This window comes from Hypanus sabinus, chromosome 3, assembly GCF_030144855.1.
Source record: "Hypanus sabinus isolate sHypSab1 chromosome 3, sHypSab1.hap1, whole genome shotgun sequence".
Lineage (NCBI taxonomy): Eukaryota > Metazoa > Chordata > Chondrichthyes > Myliobatiformes > Dasyatidae > Hypanus > Hypanus sabinus.
The window spans coordinates 16,235,752-16,262,309 of NC_082708.1; the positions used below are offsets into that span (position 1 = coordinate 16,235,752).

General features: G+C 43.0%; 1 protein-coding gene across 1 annotated transcript in view; it reads right to left on the minus strand.

The window, feature by feature from the left end:
* Positions 1-26,558, minus strand: part of LOC132391064 (CD99 antigen-like protein 2) — a 68,584-nt gene that overhangs the window by 12,906 nt on the left and 29,120 nt on the right. Inside the window, exons 2-6 of the mRNA XM_059963772.1 lie at positions 18,211-18,279; positions 14,475-14,501; positions 12,637-12,687; positions 8,166-8,204; positions 6,194-6,247 (exon numbers count right to left, since the gene is read on the minus strand). Coding sequence (XP_059819755.1) covers positions 6,194-6,247; positions 8,166-8,204; positions 12,637-12,687; positions 14,475-14,501; positions 18,211-18,279 — 240 coding nt within the window. The remainder of the gene's footprint in view (positions 1-6,193; positions 6,248-8,165; positions 8,205-12,636; positions 12,688-14,474; positions 14,502-18,210; positions 18,280-26,558) is intronic.

Below are 26,558 nucleotides of genomic sequence, written 5' to 3' on the forward strand. Positions count from 1 at the left end.
CTCAGCTCCAGTTATCCCACTCAGATGAGTGTTCAAACTGAAGCCAGTGCCAACCTGGAGCATTCTCAACAGCCGTCAATGTGTCCATAAACACAATCTTTTTGAAAAAGCCTCCTTCTCTACTGCAAAATTTCTATAGATGTACCATGGAGCTTCTTCATCTCTGCCATCAGATTTCAGAACAAACCGTGAACTCTATCTCACATTTGCACTAGTTTTATTTATACTGTTCATTTCTCATTGTAACTTAAGGTAATTTCATGTATTGTGCTACTATCTCAGATTTCATGATAATAAACATAATAATGAATCGTCAGTAATAATAAATCTGATTCTGATTAGGAGGGACTGACACTAAACATGACACTCCTCTGTTCAAGTTCTACTGATAACCAGTATGACATACACCAAATGCTGGAGGATCTTAGCAGGTCAGGGAGCATCTATGAAATTCGACATTTTAGGCCCAAAATGTTGAATGTGTATTCATTTCCATAGATGCTATCTGACATGATGAGTTCCTCCAGTAATTTTGGTGTGTTGGTTGGATTTCCAGTGTCTGTAGAATTCCTCGTGTTTATATAGGCATCTGCTAGTCTCGATAGACCATGGAGTTGCGCCTTGGAAAGTTTCCAGGGCACAGGCCTGGGCAGGGTTGTATGGGAGTCCAGCAGTTGCCCATGCTGCAAGTCTCCCTTCTCCATGCCACCGATGTTGTTCAAGGGAAGGGCAAGGGCCGATACAACTTGGCACCAGTGTTGTCACAGAGCAGCGTGTGGTTAAGTGCCTTGTTCAAGACACAACACGCTGCCTTAGCTGAGGCTTGAACTAGCGACCTTCAGATCACTAGACCAATGCCTTAGCCACTTGGCCACACACCAACACACGCCTTTATAATTGACCAGTACAGTTTGTTAGATTTTCACTCCCTCCAGAAGGTGTATATGCTGACAAGTAACTGGTGCTGGACGCATTCAGTGCCATCTGGGAGGCTGAGTACTTTGTTGATGTGTCTTTCACTCAGATGGTCACAACCTGAATTCAAGCTTCAGATAGTATATCACAAACATGAGAAAGCCTGCAGATGCTGGAACTGCAAGCAACACACAAAATGCTGGAGGAACACAGCAGATCAGGCAGCATCTATGGAACAGAGTAAACAGCTGACATTCTGGGCTAATACCCTTCTTCAGGACTGAGTAGATGGGTGACCACGAGGAGAAGTATGGGGAGTAAGCAGCCAATGTAGGGTTCCCCTGTGGCTATTCCCCTGAGCAATACTGGATACTACTGGGGGAGGTTCTACAAGGGCACAGCATACTGACTTTGGCCTACTTTATCATGCACCTACGAGTACCCTGAAACACCATCTTAATAATGGATTCCAACACAGAGGTCAGGCTAACTGGCCGATGATTTCCTTTATTCAGCCTCCTTCTCTTAAAGAGCGGAGTGACTTTTGCAATTTCAGTCCTCTGGAATCATTCCAGAATCTAGTGATTCTTGAAAGATCATTACCAATGCCGCCACAATCTCTTCAGCCACCTCTTTCAGAACCCCGTGATATATTCCGTTGATTCAAGTGATTTATCTACCTTCAGACAGCTCAGCTTCCAAAGCACCTTCTTATTAATTACAACGACACTCACTTCTGTATGGGAAACTCCTGAATTTCTAGCTTACGGCTAGTGTCGTCCACAAAGAAAACTATCACAAAATTCTTAAGTTCATCTGCCATTGCTTGGTCTCCCATTTATACCATTCCAGCATCCAGAAATCTGAAACCCCGTGGTCACTCATTCATCTATACCACTATCCTGTCCCTGCCTTGACTAGCAGGTGGTAGTGGGAATAATCCAGAGCTTACTACCTTAGAGGTTCTGCTTTTCAACCTCCTTCCTAACTCCCTATACTTACTGAGCAGAACATCTCCCCCTTTTCTACCGACTGTATGCCATTGGTGCAATATGCACTATGACCACCAGGTGCTCATCGCCCCACTTGAGAATCTACTGCAGCCATCCTGAACTGTAGGACCTGGGATTCAACACATCATCCTGACCTCTCTTTTGTGACTACAGACACTGCCGTCTGTTTCCCCTATCAAGTCTCCTATCACTACCACTCTGCATGACTTTATCCTTCCCTACTGACCCTCAGAGCCGGCCAAGGTGCCACTGGCCTGGCTATTGCTGCTGTGTCCTTGTAGTTCAACCCTAGTATCCAAAGGCGCACATTGCTGAGGGAAACAGCCACAGGGGAACCCTGCACTGACTGCTTACTGCCCTTACTTCTCCGGGTGGTCACCCATCAACTATCTGAAGCCTGCACTCTGGGTGTGACCACCTCAAAGATTCACCTATGAGGTTCTCAGCCTCCTGGATGTCCTAAGTGCATCCAACTCCAGCTCCAGTTCCTTGACCTTGTCAGCCAGAACTGAAGTTTGTTGCACTTCCTGCAGATGTAGTCTAGCGACTACACTAGAGAAGCCTGAACTGCCATCCTGTTATATTTGCTAGGCCTCTCTAACTTCTCAAACTTAGTCTCCACCTGTTCTCGCCTAAGCCTATTGTGCCAAAGCCCAACCACTCTAACACCGTCACTTCTTTTATTGGCCCTTGCTAATTAACCCTAGTTACTAATTAGCCAAGCATTCTCTCGCTCCTCAGACAAGTCCTGACAGGTCCAACTCCCTTTAAAACTAGCATATAAAGTCTAAAAGAAACAGTGTTCAATTCAGTCTATGATCTCCCACCCCTCAGACAAGAGACTCATAGATAGACATATGGATGAAAGAATAATGGAGGACTATGTGGGAAGGAAGGGTTAGATTAATCTTGGGGTGGGTTGAGAAGTCGATAGAACATTATATGCTGAAAGGCCTGTACTGTGCTGAACTGTTCCACGCTAACAGCTCAGATGGTGGCCCCTACCTCACAGTTTCAAGAGCCCCAGGGTCCTGACCTCCGGTTCCACCTGTGGGTGGCATTTCCCTGAGACATTATAGTTTCTTATCAGATCCTGGAGATGTGCTGGCAGGTTAGTAAGCACAAGGCTGTGATTGTGGGAGATTTTAATTTTCCACACACAGACTGGGAAGTCCATTCTGTAAAAGTGCTGGATGGTTTGGAGTTTGTAAAATGTGTGTAGGATAGTTTTTTGCAGCAATACATAGAGGTACCAACTAGAGAAGGGGCAGTGTTGGATTTCCTGTTAGGGAATGAGATAGGTCAGGTGACGGAGGTATGTGTTGGGGAGCACTTCGGGTCCAGTGATCACAATACCATTAGTTTCAATATAATTATGGAGAAGGATAGGACTGGACCCAGGGTTGAGATTTTTGGCTGGAGAAAGGCTAACATTGAGGAGATGCGAAAGGATTTAGAAGGAGTGCATTGGGACAATTTGTTTTATGGGAAGGATGAAACAGAGAAATGGAGGTCATTTAAAGGTGAAATTCTGAGGGTACAGAATCTTTATGTTCCTGAATCTTTAGGTTGAAAGGAAAGGTTAAAAGTTTGGGAGAGACACAGTTTTCAAGGGATATTGGAAACTTGGTACGGAAAAAGAGGGAGATCTACAATAAATATAGGCAGCATGGAGTAAATGAGGTGCTTGAGGAATATAAAGAAAGTTAAAAAGAATCTTAAGAAATTAGAAAAGCTAAAAAAAGATATGAGGTTGCTTTGGCAAGTAAGGTGAATATAAATCCAAAGGGTCTCTACAGTTATATTAATAGAAAACAACAGCGAGGGATAAAATTGGTCCCTTAGAGAATCAGAGTGGACAGCTATGTGTGGAGCCGAAAGAGATGGGGGAGATTTTGAACAATTTCTTTTCTTCTGTATTCACTAAGGAGAAAGATACTGAATTGTGTAAGGTAAGGGAAACAAGGAGGGTAGTTATGGAAACTATGATGATTAAAGAAGAGGAAGTACTGGTGCTTTTAAAGAATATAAAAATGGATGTCTCCAGGTCCTGACAGGATATTCCCTAGGACCTTGAGGGATTTCTAACGTGTAGAAATAGCAGGGGCTCTGACAGAAATATTTCAAATGTCATTAGAAACAGGGATGATGCCGGAGGATTGGCTCATTGCCCATGTGGTTCCATTGTTTAAAAAGGGTTCTAAGAGCAAACCTAGCAATTATCAGCCTGTAATTTTGACATGAGTGGTGGGTAAATTAATGGGAAGTATTCTTAGAGATGGTATATATAATTATCTGGATGGAAAGGGTCTGACTAGGAGCAGTCCACATGGATTTGTGCCTGGAAGGTCATGTTTGACAAATCTTATTGAATTTTTTGAAGAGGTTACGAGGGAAGTTGACGAGGGTAAAGCAGTGGATGTTGTCTATATGGACTTCAGTAAGGCCTTTCACAGTATTGCGTACAGTTCTGGTCACCGAATTATAGGAAAGATGTCAACAAAATAGAGACAGAGGAGATTTACTAGAATGTTAGCTGGGTTTCAGCACCCAAGTTACAGAGAAAGGTTGAACAAGTTAGGCCTTTATTTGGAGCGTAGAAGGTTGAGGGGGGAACTTGATAGAGGTATTTAAAATTATGAGGGGGATAGATAGAGTTGACGTGGATAGGCTTTTTCATTGAGACTAGGGGAGATTCAAAGAAGAGGACACAAGTTGAGAGTTGGGGGCAAAAGTTTAGGGGTAACACGAGGGGGAACTTCTTTACTCAGAGAGTGGTAGCTGTGTGGAACGAGCTTCCACTAGATGTGTTAGAGGCAGGTTTGATACTGTCATTTAAAAAAAAATGGAACAGGAAAGGAATGGAGGGTTACGGGCTGAGTGTGGATCGGCGGGACCAGGTGAGAGTAAGCGTTCGGCACAGGCTAGAAGGGCCGAGATGGTCTGTTTCTGTGCTGTAATTGTTATATGGCTAATTAGTCATCGTAAATTATCCCTTAGTGTTGACCAAACTAAAAGGGAAACAGTTACAAGAATACAGAAAATGGGATGGGGGATGGGTGGCAGGATCGGAATTGATGGATGCATCTGCTGGACATTCGTGTTTTCATGGCGGTAGAAGTGAGAAAAAGGAATGGACAGAGTGACAGGCAGCCTGTAGGATACTGTTAGCCTTCCTGATACAATCCACCATGACGATGGACTAAATGGAAAGAAATAACCGCTGTGCGACTGACGGGCAGTGTTTAACCACTCTCGGCAGCTTCTGTCAGGTGCGTGAGAGAATGGTTACAGGGACGTTAGTGGGAGATTGGGACTGACAAACTGCCCTGAAAGACCAGCAAACACCATTCAGTCATGAACATGTACAAGAGACAAGAGATGCTGCTACTGAACAAGTTCTAATGTACTGATACAAAATATCTAATCAGCCAATCACGTGGCAGCAACTCAATGCATAAAAAGCAGGCCAACATGGTCGAGAGGTTCAGTTGTTGTTCAGAGAGGGAATAAGTGGGATTGAACTAACTCTGACCACGGAATGACTGTTAGTGCCAGGCAGGGTGATTTCAGCATCTCTGAAACTGCTGGTCTCCTGGGACCTTCATATCAGATTTTATAGAGAATGGTGCAAAAATTAAAACATATCCAGTGAGTGACAGTACTGTGAGTGAAAATGCCTTGTTCATGACGGAGGTCAGAGGAAATTGGCCAGATTGGTTCAAGCTGACAGGAAGGCAACAGTAGCTCAAATTTATTTTTTATCTATTTAGAGATACAGCACAGAACAGCACCTTCCAGCCCTTTGAGCCTCGCTGCCCAGCAACCGACCAATTTAATCCTAGCCCAATCACAGGACAATTTACAATGAGCAATTAATGTACTAACCGATGTGTCTTTGGACTGTGGGAGGGAACCAGAGAACCCAGAGGAAACCCACATGCTCATGAGAAGGAACGTACAAACTTGCTTGCAGAGGATACTGGAACTGAACGCTGAAACCCTGAGCCATTACAGCATTGCATTAAACACTATGCAGTCATGGTGTCCCATCCTTTATGCCAGTGGTTTGTAGAAGAGCATCTCTGAATGCACAACTCTTCAAACCTTGAAGTGGACAGGTGACACAGCAGAAGACCAGACAGGGCTCCAACCCTGTATCAAATAAAATAGCCTCTGAGTGTACTGGTCAATACATCCCTAGCATGCTTACAAGTTAGCAGACATTCAGCTCAGCAACAGAGGGTCAAAAACATGTGGCTTACCTGACCCACCACTGCCTCCTGGCTTATAAGGGGCCTCAGTTGGAGTGTACTTGTCTGTCAGAAAAACAAGGCTGCAGATTAATCAAAACCAGTCTCAAGTGCAGATTAACTAGTGCAATTGTCTCATTTCACCCCCCAAAAATGAAGAATTGAGAGTTAAAATTGCACCTACCACTTCATTGAATGTACATTTTAACATACTGTACTCATTTAAATAATAATGTAAAGTATGCCAATCTTTGGAGAGGTACATAGATAGGAAAGGGTCAGAACAGGGGCTCACTGACCCCTTGGTTAATGGCAGGGGTCCATGGCATAAAAAGTTTGGGAACCCGTTTTAGTGAGCTGGGACTGGCTCAGGAAGATAACTTGTCAGCATGAATAAGTTCGGCCACGTTCTGTACAGTATAATTTAATGACCCTACAATTCCAATTATTCCAAATAAATTAAGTTCCTAAAGCCACATTCAGTGGTCAACATGGAGTTCAAGTTTATTGCCATCTGACTGTACATATATACAACCAAACGAAACAATGTTCCTCCGGTCTGCAGTGCACCCTCAACTCATCACACACAGCACAAACCATCATCACAAATAAGTTAATAAAATATAATTGAAAATGTACAGTACAGGGAAACAGCTCACTGTCCAAGTGACAGGACATTAATTAGTCTCACAGCCTGAAGGAAGAAGCTGTTACCCAGTCTGGCTGTCCTAGTCCTAATGCTCCTGTACCTCCCCTCCTGTCAGTAGTAGGTCAAAGAGATTGTGGGATGAATTGCTACCCTTTAATGTTTGTTTCAAACTAAAACCAAATCAACATCCCAGTTTACAATACTGGAACAATGACCTCCCTAACCTTAAATAAACTAATTATAGGAGAGTTATCACTTTGATTTCTGACTACTTGTAAATCATTGGGCAATATTGCAAGCTGGGTTAAACCTGGGTAATACTATGCTGTAGTAAAACTCAATGCACTAACCAACCCCTCAGAGATCCCAGTGGTTCAGCATCTAAAATACAACATCCACAGTTTATATTCACCAGACCTTAGTTCCTGTTCTCGCTTAATCTGGTTCTGTTGCCCACCCTCTCCGGACACTTTCTGGATTCCATTTCCTATACTCCCTCTCAATTTATTGGGTTCACTTAAATGTTATTCTAATGCCCTTTCAAAAGGCAAATTAGAAGTACACCGGAATATTAAAAGGATACAATTTAAGACCAGATGATGCAGCCTCAGAATAGAGAGACATCCTTTTAGAAAAGGTAAGGGGGCGGGGGAAGAAGAGTTACTTGAGCCAGTGCGTATTTAATCAGTGGAATTTGTTGCGACAGGTAGCTGTGGAGGTCAAGACAATGGTTGATAGATTCTTGATTAGTCAGGGCATGAAAAGATATGGGGAGAAGGTAGCAGATTGGGGTTGAGAGGACAAATGGATCAGCCATAATGAAATGGCAGAGCAGATTTAATGGAATACATGGCCCAATTCTACTCCTATACCTTATGGTCTTATCATCTGGAAAATGTGCCAATTTGGCATAGTAGGACATTAGTGCCAGAAGCTCCACTCTTGTTTTGAGTTTAAGAACAAAGAAATGCCCAGCTCTTTACAAACTACCCTTAATGGTGCCCTCCTGAAGAAAGGATACCGGAGATCGATCTTACCAAAGTACCATGCACCTTACGCCAGACTGACAATCAAGACATATCTCACTACCTGGGAAGGCAGGGAAAATTGTGCCTTGCAATTTACTGGAGCTGGGAAATGGATCAATGGGGAGGTGGTATTGTCCCATCAGGAATGCCGAAGACACCTGTGGCCTATTCTACCCAGCCATGAAGTTAGACTGTCCTACCCCAATGATGTGTTGCCCATTTAAAGGGTTTCCCCCAGAGATTAAACAATTTACTGTAGAGGTTAAATAACCATATGCACAAACCAATTTGAAATTGTTGTACCTACCTACACCTTCAAGAGCATCATTCAAATCAAATCCACCAGCTGAAAACGAAGAGAGGAAAAATGAAGTTAACAACGTTTTGGCATGCCCCATCCTTTCTCCCTCCCACCCGAACACAACCGAGGTCCCAGTCCACAGCCATCCTCCCCTTTGCCCCAGTACCAGCTCCATCCCCAGAGCCCATCAAAACATTTCCAGGACCAGAAACCCTTCAAACATTCTGGACCACAAATTGTTCTTATTGCACTGTGACTTCCAAACCAATGTGTTCAAGTTGAGGACTTGAGCATTTAATCAATACTTTTCTTAACCATAGTCAAAGTTTCAGACAGGTTGTTCTAGGTCTAATTCTAGTGCACTCCCAATGTACAGCTACTTGAGAGGAGTAGTCATTCAGACAAGTTACTACACAATGAAGTCCCATTAGTCGTCAGAGTGGGAAGAGTTCACAGTTTTTCTATCTGAACACCAACAGAGCCCCTGCCCCTCTGGTGTCCTGTACAGTCCTTACCCTTGAGTCAACATCACTAATCAGTAACATTTATTCCTTATTTTAATTTGTAGAGGCTTGTTACATCTCCAAGAGTGATACAGAAGGTAACGATGCCATCTCACTGCTCCAGCAATTAGTTGAATTCGGACCTGGTGCGCTCTCACTGTGGAGTTTACATTATTCCCCCGCCATGTGTTTCCCCAGTTGCTCTGGTCTCCTCCCACATCCCGAAGACCTGTTGGTTGGAAGACTGGCCACTGCATGGGATAATCTGTAAGGCAGGGGTGTCAAACTCATTTTAGGTCACGGGCCGGATTGGGCAAAATGTGACTTCATGCGGGCCGGATCAGCTGCACACGTCCACGTGCTCCCACAGCTTTAGTTTTTTTTCAGCCTGCTCTCACGTGTCTCAGTCTCTGCTGGAACTACAAAGTGTTTCACTTTACGAATTCCGTTTCTTATGAAGAAGATTGCCTAGCAAGCATTATTTTTATGATTGGTATTAACTTAGTAGTAGGCTACAAGAAAGTTGTGCTGAGACAGAGAAAAACAATCCCATTTTGGCTGATTGTTTTGGGAGCTACACCCTTTCCATCAACAAACCATTTGAAATCAAACATTAGCAGACACAAATGTAGACCTAACGAAACAAACTGTAAATGTAGGCTATACAACTGCACCTAATTTTTATTAGCCTGCTTCAGCAATCAAACTCACACAATGAACACAGTCAGCCTCTAATTTTTTATTGAAGTGATCACATTCACAATAATAGAAGTCAGAAAATGAATGAATTACAATACTATGACACTCAATATTTCATAATGTATTTTGTTTACATGTCACAGTGCATCGAACAGTGTCACTCATTTTTCACTTGCTGCTTCCAGACACCTGACATCTCTTGGCTTTAATCAGCCTGTCAACATCAGGGACCAGTTTCCGGGCAGATGTGATTTTCATAATGTCATTTAGATGTCTGTGTGTCAGCAGAGAGCGCAGTTTGGATTTGTCAGTGTTCATTATGGAGAACGCCTGCTCACAGAGATATGTTGTCCCGAACATGCAAAGGATCTTTGAGGCAAAGTCTGTCATCTTGGAGTACGTCGGTCCCAGGTATTGATAGAAAGAGTCCAGACCTATAGTCTCAAATTTGTAATTCAAACCTAACTTGCAATGAATTTCAATTAGTTCCATTTGGAGTTCCTCCAGCACATCTGATGCTGCATTGACAGCAAACAGCGAGCAAAAAAAATGAGAATTCCTTCTTGAACTAAATGAAGACGTGGAAATGATTCTGAAACTCACTTCTCAGCCGCGATATTTTCTCCTTGTACCTGTCCATGTTGTCATTATTCCCATGAGCGACACACATAGACTGCAAAGAGGGGAAATGAGCTGGGTTGCTCCTGGATAGCTGCATCTCCCACAGGCCTAATTTAATTTGAAAGGCACAAAAGCTGTCATAGTATTCCGTAACAAATTTGTTGCAGCCTTGCATGTTAACATTAAGCACATTTAAGTGTTCTGTTATATCCACCAAAAATGCAAGATCATGAAGCCAGTCTGGGTCATCCAACTCTGCCCCCGATTTCCCTTTCTCATTCATGAATAGTCCAATTACCGCACGTAATTGAAAAAAACGTTTGAGCACAACCTCTCTGTTTTGACCAGCGGACTTCAGTACGGTAGGGTAGGCTGTGTCCAATATTACCTTCTGACGAAAGAGTGTCAAATTGCCGATGGTTGAGTCCTAGGCTTTTATAAAATTAACCATTTTGATTACTACATCCATGACATTGTCCGTTTTCAGGCTCCTGCTACATAATGCTTCTTGGTGTATAATACAATGAAAATTCCAGAACTCCTGCTCTGGATTCTCTGCCTCAACTTTCTCTCTGAGTTTTTCAACAACACCTGCCTTTTTCCCGACCATGGACAGTGCGCCATCCGTTGCCACGCTGACAGTGTGACTCCTGTCAACCCCCAGTCTGTCCAAGGCCTCAGTGAGGCTGGAGAAAACGTCGTTCACTGTTGTGGTGCTCGTCATGGGCACCATCTCCACAAACCCCTGGGTGACGGTCAAAGATGCATCAACACCACGAGTAAATATTCCCAATTGAGCTACATCAGTCACGTCGGTGCTCTCATCAATTACAATAGAGAAGGCAATAAATGACCTCACTTTGTCTTTTATTTGAATGTTCAAATCTCCTGCAAGGTCCCCAATTCTCTCTGCCACAGTATTTCTTGACAAGCTGATATTACCAAAATCCTGTCTCTTCTCAGGGCACACCAGCTCAGCTGCTGTCAGCATGCGTGCTCTGATGAATTCCCCCTCTGAGTATGGCGTTGACGCAGCAGCTATTTCGTTGGCGATAATGTAGCAGGCCTTGACAGCTCCACCACGAGTCTCTTGACTTTTGGTGAACACGTTGCTGCCTCAAGCTCGTTTACCTTTTGCGTTCCGAGTCGTCCTGTGTACCTGTCACATTATTCTCCACGTGACGTCTCAGTGTCGTTTGATGTTGTACTCTTTTGCCACGGCCACTTGTTGCGAGCATATCAGACACACAGGTTTGCCGTTGACCTCACAGAAGAAAAAAAACGATCTTTCCAATTATCGTTGAAAATCCGACCTTCGACGTCAACTTTTCTTTACTTGGAAAGCATTTTGAACCACAGCAGCAAACAGTCGCCTTGCTACAGGAGTTACTTACCCGAGTACTCTGTGTATTTATACTGTGTCTGACGACGTGAGTGGGGCCCTAGTGGCCTTCAGTGCAGGGTGGTAGGCGCTTATGCACAGCCGGTGATTAACTGCCACCTATTGTACGGCTGCCGTACTGATACATAATAAATGGTCATGAATATACTTTTTCTACCCCCAAATCATCTCACGGACCGGTAGTTTGACACCCCTGCTGTAAGGGGTCTGTACGTCCTCCCCGTGGAATGCTTAAGTTTTCTCTGGGTGCCTTGGTTTCATCCTACAGTCCAAAGACATACTGGTTAGTAGGTTAAACGGTCATTGTAAACTGTTCTGAGGCTAGGGTTAAATAGATAGGTTGCTGGATGGCATGGATCAAAGGGCCTCATCTGCACTGTATCTCAATAAATAAATTGGCAGATTAGCAGGAGAATCTGGGTGGAGACTATAGATATGCAAAAGAGACTTAAGTTGCCAAAAAACACATGGGGGGGGGGGCATAAATGGAAGCTCCTGGAAAACAAACTTAACTAAATGGTCTAATAATGGTTATACTTTATTACGAGTTTCAAGAGATTTGGTATGTCAACAAATACACTCAAAAATGTCTAGAGATGTACCGTGGAGAGCATTCTGACAGGCTGCATCACTGTCCGGTATGGGTTGGGGGGTGGGCAACTACTGCACAGGACTGAAAGAAGCTGCAGAGGGTTGTAAATCTAGTCAGCTCCACCTTGGGTACTAACCTACAAAGTACCCAGGACATCTTCAAGGAGCAGTGTCTCAGAAAGGCAGCGTCCAGCGTCCAACCTCCAGCACCCAGGGCATGCCCTTTTCTCAATGTTACCATCAGGTAGGAAGTACAAAAGCCTGAAGGCACACACTCAGTGATTCAGGAACAGCTTCTTCCCCTCTGTCATCTGATTCCTAAATGGACATTGAACCCTTGGACACTACCTCACTATTTTTTAAATATATGGTATTTCTGTTTTTTGCACAATTTTTAATCTAATCAATATATACATACTTTATAAAGTATACTGAAAAAGATTTACTTATTTATAAATTATTTTTTCTTCTATATAATGTACTGCATTGATCTGCTGCCACTAAGTTAACAATTGCACATCACATGCCAGTGATAATAAACCTGATTCGGATTCTGACATGGGCATAAATTATGAGAATTGTAAGTACACAAATTATGAGAATTGTAAGTACACATCGAAAGCATTACATGACCAAAATAGCAGAGAGATGAATAACTCACAATCATCCTCCTTTGGTTTGACAGGTTTCTTGCCATCATCAAAATCTAACGCTATACACAAAATAGAAAGAGAAAGTGAATGAAAACATCTGAATGAAAGAACCATGCATGCTGAAAAGCCATGAAATCTGGTGCCCAGGTTACCCCTAGAGTCTGGAGAAAATGGGGGAAGTCGAAGGATAAAAAAAAATTGTTGAAGGTGTGGACCACTTTTGCCAGACAGAGCAGCATCCAGAACAGTTCTCCAGAGCTGATGGAGGAATTTAAGGTCGGGGATTATATGGGAGGCAGGGTTTGAGGGTCAGCACAACACTGTGGGCCAAAGGGCCTGTAATGTGCTGTGCTATTCTATGTTCTATGGTGGTGGAGGGGACCTGGCTGGTTCTTTTATTGAGAAAGAAACAGAGAACTTCAAAACCTTCTGGATGGGGGAACAGAAATGTATAGGAACTGGACATTCATGGTGAAAATGAGGTGGTCAACCAGGGAATTGAAAGTTATGAGGAGATTGAGAACATGAGAAATGTCACAGATGTATGTGAGAAAGAAATGGAACAAGGGGGAATAGAATAGAATCGATGACACCAATCTAGTGGGGCAGGAGCAAGCAAAGACAATGGGCCTACTGGATATTGTGGATCTTGGGTAGGAGGTTGAAATGAGCAGTATGGGGAAAGGGAACTATGAATTTGGTGGCAGTGGATAGAAGTTCTCCAGAGTTGATGAGGTGAGAGGGTGCCGGAGGCAGTTTTCTGATGGTCCAGAGTACAGTCCTCAAGGGGTAGGTAAGAGGACATGTCTGAGAGTTGTTGCCTGGCCTCAGCAAGGTGCAATTTAGTCTACCACACTACAAAAGCATCCCCTTTGTCGAAGAGTTTGATAGCAAGGTTGGGATTAGTGCAGAGAGAGTGGATTACGGGATGTTCAGATGGGGTTAAGGTTTGAGGAGGAGCGAGGAGTGTTAAAGTTGAGCGGTTGTTGCTCCAAGCTCACAAATTAACTTGTTTAAAAAGAAATCCAGATTTAGATTTATTTATCACATGAACATTAAAACAGACTGTGAAAATTGTTGTTTGCATTAACAACCAACACACCCAGGGAAGTGCTGAGGGGCTGCCCACAAGAATTGCCACACATTCCAGCACCGGCACAGCATGCCTACAATGCTTGGGCGGGACAATGCAGCACACAACAAGCTCTTGCCAGCACTTTCACAGAATCATAAGTACCAAACTGGGTAAAAATGTTGGCTACCCATGGTATCGCATTTGGCCAACTATATTTCAGAACAAAACTTTGTGCATAGGTATACAGTATAACTAGGATATTTTTAAATGTAATCGTAGGATTGCATTTAAAAATATTGTCCTATTCAGTGATTACCATGTAATTTGTTGAATTAGTTGGATGTAATTTTTATTTTGCCAAAAGGCTTTTCATTAGCGGTCAGTAATGCTGCGTATTCCACATTGATGCATTTCCTGCCTGTTTACATTTACCTATTTATAGATAAATGTAGTCTACGTTTATCAAAATACAGCTTTTGGGATAAAAAAAAGCAACAAAACAAAAGCATTCCTCCCGCCCACACAAAATACACAGTTCTCTAAACCCTGCTTAAGCCTGCAACGGGCTCATAGATTCAATAACAAAAGGGGTTCGGTTTCTATATTAATACACAAACATTATTTGGATTCCTGCAAAACTTGGAATCTCCATAAGATGCAAGTACATTCTTCAGAACTAACAACAAGAAGTGAAACGGTCCTTTTTAAATTAGCTCAGCATACAAAGTGTAATAAATTTAAATCTTTAGTGTTCAAAAACAAAATACTTACGAACATCGGGCAATGCAGGTTTTGTAACTGCAAGGAAAAGAAATAGGTTTTACAATTTTTAAAATTTCATTTTAACCACAAATCAAGTGTCCTTCTAAATTGTAGACAACAATGTTTGCATATCAGAAACACACATGGGTGATGCCAAAAGGCTTGATAAACTGATTAGAAGGCTGGCTCTGCCATAGGAGTCAAATTGGACACACCGGAGGCTGTAGCAGAACAAAGGAAAATCCTGGCAATTCTGGACAATGTTTCTCACCCTCTGCATGCCACCTTGGCTGAACAGAGGAACACTTTCAGTAACAGACAGACAACTGCGCTGCTCCAAAGAGCCAACAGGCTCTATAATGAGTCAGCCTATAACCAGGGATGTCATCTTGTAATCCTTGACTTGTAAATCTTGTACATCTTATTTTTAAGGGAAGTTAATTATTCTTTCTTACTTCTCTTCTAACATATGTATACCTGTAATGCTACCGTGACACTGTGATTTGCTTTGGGATCAGGTTTACCATCTCAAATATTACTGAAGCAATCAGATGAGATGATTAATCGGAATTTACTTACAATTAAGGTATAATGTCTTAACTTAGATAACAGGGTAAGGTGGGGTGGGGGGGGGGGGCGGAGAAGAAACATGTAGAACAGCCAATTTGCCAAAATGGCTAAATTCAGCATACAGTCCTGGAGGGTGCGATGTGTCAAGAGAAGCTGTTCCTCGAGCTAACAGTGTGAAGAGGGTAAAGACAAATAGGTATTGTTGGGATAGGATTCCAAATTAAAGTGAAAGGGGAATTCGGCTTTTTCACCTAGTGACTCTTCTCCATCATTCCCTCATGGCTGATTTATTATCCCTCTCAATCCCATTCTTCTGCCTTCTCTCTGTAATCTTTGACGCCCTTACTGATCAAGAGTCCATCAACTTCCACTTTAAATGTAGCCAATGATATGACCTAAACATGTTTATTGCAGTGAATTCCAGAGATTTATTAAATATAGTAAGGGGAAAAGAAATTCCTCCTCAGTTCTGGTCTAAAGGGATGTCCTTTTCTTCCTCAACCTGTGAGACATTATTTATGACTGACCTATTACACATTATTTATGACTGTGCCCAGAGCATTATACTGCTACATATTTAACTGCGTATGTCTTTATGTTAAATTTGTACATTCACAGAGTATGATTTTTTCTATTACCTATGAATATTATGTTAACATTATTATTGTGCTGTATGAGATCTATGTACTGTGCTTTGCACCTTGGTCCCAGACAAACTTTGTTTCATTTAGTTGTGTACATGTGCACCATTGTATGACAATAAACTTGAACTTGAAATATTCTGAGGCTGTTTCCCTTGCTTCTAGACTCTCCCACTATAGGAAAGATCCTCTCCACCTTCACTCTATATTTGGTAGATATCAATGAGTCCAGCTGGGTCATCCTGGTGGATCGAGTGCAGGAATGTTGCCAAGTAGATACCCAATCTTGTTTGGGCTTTGTCCAACATACAGTTCCTTCACGCTCTTCTGATCTCTAACCCATGCTGATATTCTCTTTCATTCTCTGCCTTACCCCCTCCCCACAAAAACTATCTCCCCCAGCAACTCAAAACAAGTTTCTATTCTAACTTCTCTACTTCTGTCAAAAAAAAACAAATAACCCTAAAATGTTAACATTTTTGACCCGTCTCTCCACAGAATCTGCTGGAAATATTCTTCAATCACTTTGTTTTTCCACTTTCCAGCAACAGCAGTCTTTTGCTTTCTGTTTGGCATTTCCTTTGAAAGGGGAGGGGCTCATACAAGATGGGTTTTCTCACACCAAGTTCTCTCACACTCAGCCTCAAAAACCAATCAGCTCATGATGAGGGTTGAAAGTATCTGCCAGCTTCACTTTATTTCTTCCTTGTGTGGTTGTATCTACTGGTGTTTGTTGCCACCCTCTATGATTCTGTGTCCAAGTGCTATTGGCCTACTTATTCCTTCCCCCTTTTCTGTATCCACCCATCACTCACCAGCAGTCTTAACAACCCCACCCTCTTTGCTTTGCCTACAAGGCTCTAGGTGCAAGTACCTCCCTCTTTCCATCACATACCACTCATCACCACTGTCACAGAGTACACTGGCAAACAGCTGAACACAGATCCAGAGGAATGACAGATTCCCATGTAAAGAGAGAAACTGGAATTTATACATAGGAATTCCAATGCTTGACTAAGTGACACCATGAAGCGAATCATTCTCAATACAAGGGCCCTGCAATTAGTGTTAATCAGGAGTCCACTTTAAATAATCACAGTATGCAGAAAACCCAGACAAGTCAGAATAAACTTGACAAGATTAAACAGAAACCTCTAGTTGAGACAACAATTAACAAAGCACAGGTGTTCTAGAAACCTCAGATGTCAACGCTCTATGGCTCACCGCACAGGCCCACAGGACTCATGACAACCTAACAGAGCCTTTCCTGGCATCCTAATGCACAGTTTCAATTCAAGACATCAACAATGCTTTTCCCTTCCACAAATGCTGCTCGACCCTTCTGAATTCCTCCTAGTTTGTTGTTCAGGACTCCAGCATCTGTAAGACTAGTCTCTCCAACCATGGTCATGTCCTTCCTTCTAGCTTCTGTACACTTGTCCCAACCTGAAACATCGGTCATCCTTTTGAGTCCCCAGAAACTTCCTGATCTACTGAGTTAGTGTCAAAGAAGCATAGAAACAGGCTCTTCAGCCCAACTAGTCTGTGCCGAACCATTAAGCTTGCTTAGTCCAATCAACCTGCTTCCAGACCCCTCCCAACCATGTACCTATCCAAATATCTCTTAAATGCTGGAATCAAATCTGCCTCCACCACTTCCTTCAGCAGTTTGTTCTACAATCTGTTCACCCTCTGAGTGAACAGGTTCCACCTCGTGTTCCTCTTAAACATTTCACCTTCAAGTCTCACCCAAGCTCGGCTGAAAATCCGGTTTGCATTTCCCTATCTATACCCCTCAAAATTTTGTATACCTCTGTCAAACCTCCTCATTCTCCATTGCCCTAGGGAATAAAATCCTAACCTATTCAACCTTTCCCTATAACTTGGGTCCTCATGTCCTGGAAACAGCCTTGTACATTTTCTCTGCACTCTTTCAGTCTGGTTCCTCGAGGGTATTGGGATCACAGAGGACCTGACAGTCTTCTTCCCCACCTGGAGGGAGTTTGGAAATTCGAATGTAATGCCCAACAGGATGGTAGACTCTCACAACTCGATGTGTGTGTGTGTAGGCCTCTGTTAGTCTCGATAGACCATGGATTTGTGCCTTTGGAAAGTTTCCAGGGCGCAAGCCTGGGCAAGGTTTTTTTTAATGGAAGACCGGCAGTTGCCCAAGCTGCAAGTCTCCCCTCTCCATACCACCGATGTTGTCCAAGGGAAGGGCATTAGGACCCATACCGCTTGGCACCGGTGTCGTTGCAGAGCAATGTGTGGTTAAGTGCCTTGCTCAAGGACACACACGCAGCCTCAGCCAAGGCTCGAAGTAGCGACCTTCAGATCACAAGACGAACGCCTTATCCTCTTGGCCATGCGCCAACTTGATATGTACTTGAAATGGCAAGATATTGAAGACAACAGATCAAGAGCTGGCAAATAAGATTAGTATAGATGGGTAGACAATAATCACCATAGACATGGAGTCAAGGGACAGTTTCAGTGCTGGACGACTCAATATCAGTAAAGTTACTTCTGCATACCTGGTGCTAGAGTTGGATCGCCTTTTAATGCATTTTCTAGGTTGAAACTGTAATCGTCATCATCATCCCCTGAGTAATGAAACACAGGATTGAAATTAATTTTCCGTAAAACAATCACTGGTATGTTTAATACCAATCATAGTAACGAAAGAAAACTACATCATCAGGGCACACAAGATGCTGGTGGAACACAGCAGGCCAGGCAGCATGTATAAAGAGAAGCACCGTTGACGTTTCGGGCCGAGATTCTTCGTCTTCAAGTCCTGCCGAAGGGTCTCGGCCCGAAACATCGACAGTGCTTCTCCTTATAGGTGCTGCCTGGCCTGCTGTGTTCCACCAGCATTTTGTGTGCGTTGTTTGAATATCCAGCATCTGCAGATTTCCTCGTGTTTACATCATCAGGATTTGCTTTCAGAGTCATGGAACACTATAGCACAAAACAGGCCCTTCTGCCCATCTAGTCCATGCTGAATTAAAAGAAGAAATCAAAGCTGCATCCACCACTTCTGCTGGAAGCTCGTTCCACACTCTCACCATCCTCTGAGTGAAGAAGTTCCCCCTCGTGTTCCCCTTAAACATTTCACCATTCACCCTCACTGGAAAAAGCCTGTTTGTGTTTACCCTATTTATACCCCTCATAATTTCGTATACCTCTATCAAATCTCCCCTCCTTCTCCTACAACCCAGGGAATAATTTGGGATAACTAGTTTGGCATAAATGACCCATTCCCCAGTTGTTTTGTACTAATGAAATCACCACGATAAAAGACAAAAACCAGTGGGATCTATATTTGGATGTAAATGAAGTAATTAATTCTGCTGTCACTATTACAATCTGGTGATTTTAGGTTATTTTATATGGAAAAGAAAACACAAATTACACAAACAATGAGCAGGACATGACTATAATACTCTTATCCTGTTGGTGGGGGGGATTTGTTTTATAAAACTCCAGTAAACATAGGAAAGTCAGCAGTTCAGCTACTGTTACACATTAGACATCTTTGCTGCCAAGACAAAGGGTCTCAGCCCAAAGAATCGACTCTTTATTCCTCTCCATAGATGCTGCCTGACCTACTGAGCTCTTCCAGCATTCTGTGTGTCTTGCTTTGGATTTCCAGCACCTGCAGAATCACCCGAGTTTAGACATCTCAGCCACTGGCATGTGTGAGCTCTCCAGTGTAATAGAACAGAGGACAAGACAGTACAGAGAATTTAGCCCATGATAATGTACTGACCCCTTTAGTCATTCACCCCCCCCACCAAATAGCGTTCCATTTTCTTTTGTCCATGTGCCTAACAGACTATTCTTAAATGTCCCTAATGTATTTGCCTCTATCATCATGGTAGATGCTCCACGCACCTACTTCCTTAGTGTTTTTTTTTGTTTTTTTTATATATACACAATCTCTGGATCTCTCCCTCCTTGATTCCCTTGTTCATTTGCCCCCCTCCACTAATCTCCCTCCTGGCACATATCCCTGCGAGTGAAAGAAATGCTACGCTTGCCCATTCATCTCTCCCCTCATCTCCACTCACGGCCCCAAACAGTCCTTCTAGCTGAGGTAACGTATCACCTGCACATCTGCCACGGCGTCTACTATAGCTGGTGCCCCCGTGGGGTTCCCTCTACATTGGTCTCTCCAGAGGTAAACTGGGGGATCACTTTATCGAACGCATGTGCTCCATCCGGTAAAAGCAGAATTTCCCAGGGAATAACCATTTTAATTCCTATACCCATTTCGACATGTCTGTCCATGGGTCCCTCTTATGGTATGATGAGGCCAGTCTCAGGGTGAAGGAGCAACACCTCATTTTCCATTTGGGTATTCTCCAACCTGATATATTGATTTCTCCATCTGCTATTTTTTTTTCTTTTCCCCTTCCTTTCTTTTTCTCTTTTCCACTCTGCTCTCTTACCCCTTCTCTTCACCTACCTATTACCTCCCCTTGGTGCCATTCCTTCTTCCCATGATCCTCTCTCCTATCAGGAGCCTTCTTTTCCAGCCCTTTCCCTTTCTCACCCACCTGACTCTACCCATCACTTTTTAGCGTGCTCTCCCTTTTCCCTTTCACCATCTTTTTATTCTGGATTCTTCCCCCTTCCTTTCCAGTCCTGATGGAAGGTCTCAGCCCGAAACACTGACTGTTTATTCCTTTCCATAACTGCAGCGTGACCTGATGAGCTCCTGCAGCATTTTGTGTGTGTTACTCTGACATCTCCCCTATGCTTTTCTCCCAGCACCGTAAATTTGTACACACAAAATGCCGGAGGAACTCAGCAAGTCAGGAAGCATCTATGGAAATGAACAAATACACTTGTGCCCCCTTGTGCTTATATATGATAAATGTCATAAAAACAGGAGAAACCCAGTCATCTATCTCATTCACTGTTCATAGAAGCTTGTTGTTCATACGAAAAAAACCTGAAATGAACGTTACATCATAATAGCGGCAGCAGATTGAATAGTTCATTCACAGAATGTTACATGAACGTGATCAACTCTGTTCATTTCATTAAGGCCAGAAGTTATGCCACGATCATAGAATGACCCAGAATCAACGACACAGCTCGACGACAACATTTAGAGAAGACTCGACCACAAGGGTTCCCAACCTTTTTTATGCAGCAGAGTCTTATCATTAACTGAGAGGTCCATGTTGGGAACCCCTGCTCTGCCGTAACCAAGGGCAACTCTGATCAGGTACAAACTTATCTATTGGGATACAGCACAGAATAGTGCTGTAACGGTGCTCCCCTCTGGTCCTGCAAACTGCACCACCCAGCACTTCCCCAATTTAATCCTAGCCCTATCACGGGACAATTTACAATGACTGATTAACCTACCAACTATTTCATCTTTGGACTATGGGAGGAAACTGGACCATCGAGGAAACCCACACAGTCACAGTGAGAATGTATACGGACAGCAGCGGAAATTGACCTGGGTCGCCTGTACTGTAGCGCAATGTGCTAACCACTACTTTACCATGACTTAAAGACATTATAAGTAACGTGCTAAAACTGAGTACATTTACGGTCTCCTTTTTAGCAAGAAACAAAGACAGATGGCATGGATCATACAAAATGTGCTGAAACTCAAGCTTTGTGGATAGATAACAGACGATAGAATAGGTTCAAGTTCAAATGAAGTTCAAAGTACATTTATTAACAAATTATGTATAAATTATACAACCTTACAGGCAGCCACAAAACAAGAAACCCAATAGAACCTGTTAAAAAAGACCAACAAGCACCCAAAGCGCAGGGAGAGGCAAAAAAAAAGTACAAATAGTGCAACCAATAAAAGCAAAAACAGCATTTAGAATGAAAGTGAGCCCGGAGCAGGCCCGCAGCCTGAGTCACAACACAGCGGAGAGTGGAGCCAACATCACAAAGCAGCAAGCAGAACTAGCCTAACCCTCGTCTCTGGTCCTGACACCCTGCACTTCCAATCCAGCTGGCCTGGCGTTTAAATTGTCCAAACACTGCGTTGTTCCCCACACGAGGATCCAGGCCCTGTCGCATCAATATGCTCTGGGCTCGGACCCCGCCACCGCATTAAGGCCCATACCCAAGCTTTCCAAATCGGCCCAGTGCTTAGATCAAGCAGACCAGAAATATTCTTCAAAAACAATACTCCCAAGCAGAAGCCCTCAACCTGTGTCTGCAGTACAAGTAAAAAAAAACACACTTTTCCCTAAGATTTGTTTGGACTCCAGACTTTGTTTGCTAATTAGTTTCATATTTTGCACACAGGAACAGGAAAAAATACAATATTACTGCACAATATAGGCCCTTCGGCCCACAATTTTGTGCTGAGCTACCTTTAGATCAATCTAACCCCACCTTCCCACATGGATGATAGTAAAATGCAGGGCTATCTAAAGAGAGTTTCGAAAACACCCCTAATGTATCGAGCTCTACCACCACCCTGGCAAAGCATTCCACACACCTACTAAAAAAACTACCTCTGACCTCCTCCATGAACTTTGCTCTGACCAGCTTAAAATTATGCCCTCTCACTTTAGCCATTCCTGCCCCGGGAAAAAATGTCTCTGACTACCCACTTGATATATGAATTCTCCATTAAGGGAATAACTCCTTAGGGGAAGAATCATGCTCGACTCGAGTGCTGCTCTCCAATCCATAGATGCAACATGCGGTGGGAGGTGCTGGGCAGGCGCTACAACTTTCCCGAGAGTGACCTGCAGGCTGGCGGAGGATAGGAGCATCTTGCACCTCCTTCGAAAGATATGCATCTCTACACTCCACTTCCCTCAGGGGTTATGTACAACCCACAAAAAATATTCTGACTTCTCACCCTTCCTTTCCAGTCCCGACGACGGGTCTCAGCCTGAAATATCGACTGCCTATTCACTTCCATAGATGCTGCCGGATCTGCTAAAATCCCCCCAGCATTTTGTGTATATTACTCTGGATCTCCTGCACAGAATCTCTTCATGTTTATACATAAAAAAAATGTGCAAGTTGCAATAAGGAAACAAAGTAAATAAATGGTGCAAAAGAAGAAGAGGGAGGTAGTGTTCATAGTTTTATGGATCATTCATAAATCTGACAGCAGAGGAGAAAATGTTGTTTCTAAAACATTGAGTATGCGAACTTGGGCTCCTTTACCTCCTCACTGACGGTAGTAATGAAAAGAGGGCATGTCCCAGATGGTGAGGGTACTTAATGATGGGTATTGCCTTCGTCAGGCACAACCATTTGAAGATGGTGGGGTGGGTTGTCCCCATTATGACGACAGCTGAACCTACAACCCTGTGCAGACTCCTCTGACCCTGTATAGTGGCCCCTCCATTCCAGACAATGATGCAACCAATCAGAATTCCCTCCATGGTACATCTGCAGAAATTTTCTAGAGTCTTTTGTGACATACCTAATCTCCTCAAACTCCGAAAAGCAATGTATTAAAATGTTGCATCTGCAACGGTGATCATAATGGTTAGGTATTGGTAAAAAGCACTGACCTAGTTTACATGACTCTCAAGGACAATAATCTACTATCAATTATGCATGGGATTGGAGATCCACCTGATTGCACCTGACTGGTCATTGCCCTTTGACCTAGGAAGCTAGCATAAATCAGGAAGTGAGTGGCATTCCTGCAGACAACACTCCATAGCCACAGGATCTGACAGAGACACAGGAGTTTGAGGTGGTCTTAAATGTCGTCAAAGACTATAGCAAATCTCTACAGATGGACCGTGGAGAGCATTCGAACAGTTGCATCATCATCTGGTATGGAGGGGCCACTGCACAGGATCAGAAACGGCTGCGGACAGTTGCAAACTCAGCCTGCTCTGTCACGGGCACTAACCTCCTCAACAACAGCATGAACAGATGCTGCTGCACCATAGAGAGCATCTTAACACACTGCATCTCTGTGTGGTATCTCAGTTGTACAGCAGCTGATAGGAAAGCACTTCAGCGGGTCGTCTCCAGCGCACAGAAGATCATCGTGTCACAGCTCCCAGCCCTGGAGGACACCTACAGCTCACGCTGCCTAAGGAAGCTACAAGCATCTGTAAGGACAATACACACCCACGCAATCATCTGTTTGATCTTCTTCCATCTGGCAGATGTTATAAGATTTTGTATGCCCAAACTTCCAGACTGAAAAATAGCTTTTTCCCCAGAGCTATAATTGCTCTGAACCAATCGATCAAGCATCATCCATAAATTTGTTACATTGCTACTTTTAATACTGGTTTTATGGCTGTCGAGCATTTGAGTTGCGCTTTTGTACTGCTGGATATTGCTGGTACTGGTTGGTTACTTGATTTTATTTATTGTTTATTTATTGTATTTGTTGTTTTATCGCATTGAGTACGAGAGTTGCCAACTCATTTTCACTGTATTGTTGCATGAAAATTTTACTATGCAATGACAATAAAGATATTTCAAATGCTGGAGGAACTCAACAGATCAGGAAGCATCCATGGAAAGGAATATATTTGACGTGTCAGGCGGAGATCTTTCTTCAAGACCGAGGGGTCTCAGCCTCCTTGTAAGGCGGCATCCATCATTAAGACACCCCATCATCCAGGACATGCCCTTTCTCATTGCTACCAGAGGAGATACAGGTGCCCAAAGATACACACTCAATGTTTTAGAAACAGCTTCTTCCCCCCCCCAGCCAGATATCTAAATGGTCAGTGAACCAGCCCATGAGCACTACCTCACTAATTTTGTACTACTTAGTTAATTCTTTTATACACAGTGCATCTCTTATTGTAATTTAGAGGACACTTTGTATTGCATTACACAGCTGTCACAAAACAACTGTTTTATGTACATCAGTGATAATAAACCTGATTCTGACTGTGAAAACAGCCTGTTCTGAATGGCTACGTAGTCTGCGCCTGGTATCTATCAGGGCATGCTTTCCAATGCCACTGAACAAGAATACCATTGTTTATGATATGCACGATGAACTACTTTCTGATACTTTTTATCCAGGCTTTGTTAGGACACAGATAGCTGATTAATGGAGAATTTAAACATTAAAAACAAACAAGATCCTCAAAACACTGCTTCGTCTGTTAAATGCTCAGAAATGAAAAGTTCTGCTTTTTTTTTAAAAAAAACAAAATACAGAAGACTTGCTATGAGTCAGCAAACGAAACTAAATCAAGTTGTTACTAATTTCCAGCCCTTCGAGCCGTGCTGTCCAGCAATCCACCAATTTAATCCTACCCTAATCACAAGACAATTTACAATGAATGATTAACCTACTAATCAGTATATCTTTGGATTGTGGGAGAAAACTGGAGCACCCAGAGGAAACCCACACGTTCAAAGGGAGAATGTACACCGACACAGCTCAGGGGTGTGTATTTAGCTCACTGTTCTACTCTCTCTACACCCATGACTATGTGGCTCAGCATAGCTCAAATACCATCTATAAATTTGCCAATGATACAACGATAGTTGGTAGAATTTCAGATGGAGATGAGAGGATGTACAGGAGCGAGATAAACCTGCTAGTTGAGTGCCACAGCCATAACCTTGTACTTAACCTCAGCAAGACCTAAAAGCTGATAGCAGACTTCAGAAAGGGTAAGAAAGGGTACATGAGCCAATCTTCATAAAGGGATCAGAAGTGGAGAGAGTGAGAAATTTCAAGTTCTCACTCTCTGAGCAGCTAACCTGGTCCCAACATATCAGTGCAGCTATAAAGAAGGCAAGTCAGCAGCTATATTTCATTAGGTGACAAACCAAATCTCTTCAAACTCCTAACGCATTCAAAAACTTCTATGGTTGTACTGTAGAGAGCATTCTGACAGGCTGCATCATTGTCTGGTATGTGGGAGGCTACTGCACAGGACCGAAAGAAACTACAGAAGGCTGTAAAATTAGCCAGCTCCATCTTGAGTACTAGTCTCCATGGTATCCAAGTCATCTTCAAGGAGCGATGCCTCAAAGGCAGCATAGCCCCATAACCCAGGGTAGACCCTCTTATTGTTACTATCAGGAAGGAGGTACAGAAACCTGAAGGCACACACTCAGCAAATTAGGAACAGCTTCTTCCCCTCTGCCATCCGATTCCTAAATGGACATTGAACCCATGAACACTACCTCACTTTTTAAAAAGTATATTATTTCTGTTTTTGCACTAATTTTAAATCTTAATGTACATATACTTACTGAAACTGGTTTACATATTTATTTTTGTTTATTTCTATATCATGTATTGCATTGAACTGTTGCTGCTAAGTTAACAAAATTTCACGACACATACCAATGATAATAAACTTCATCCTGATTCTTTACAGGCAGGCTGATGTGGGAATTGAACACAAGTCATTGGTACTGTAAAGCACTGTGCCAACGTGCCGCGCCTATAGCATGCCCACAACTCACTAACCCTAACCCATTTGTCTTTGGTATGTGGGAGGAAACTGGAGCACCCAGAGGTAACCCACACAGTCATGGGGAGAATGTGCCAACTCCTTATGGACTGCGGTGACAATTGAACTGAGCCTAAAGATGCCACGGTAGAGTATTGCGCTAACGCTATGTTACTGTGCTGTCCTGTACACAAGTTTATGAAATTTGGTTCTAATGAATTGGAAACCAAATTTCTGAAAAGCACCATGCTCAACATCGGTCATGTTGTGCATGCAGAGAGCTAAAAGAGAACCATACACAAGATTTGTTAACATTTTTTCATCAGCTGATTAACATTTGCCAACATGTGCAAAAAGCCCATCCCTGCCTGAGTTTCTCCAACACTTCTTGTTGATTGTTAAAGACTTTCAGTATCTGTAGCCTCTTGTGTCTAACCTGGGAGCATCTCTGTCTCTGGAATTCACAGCCCATA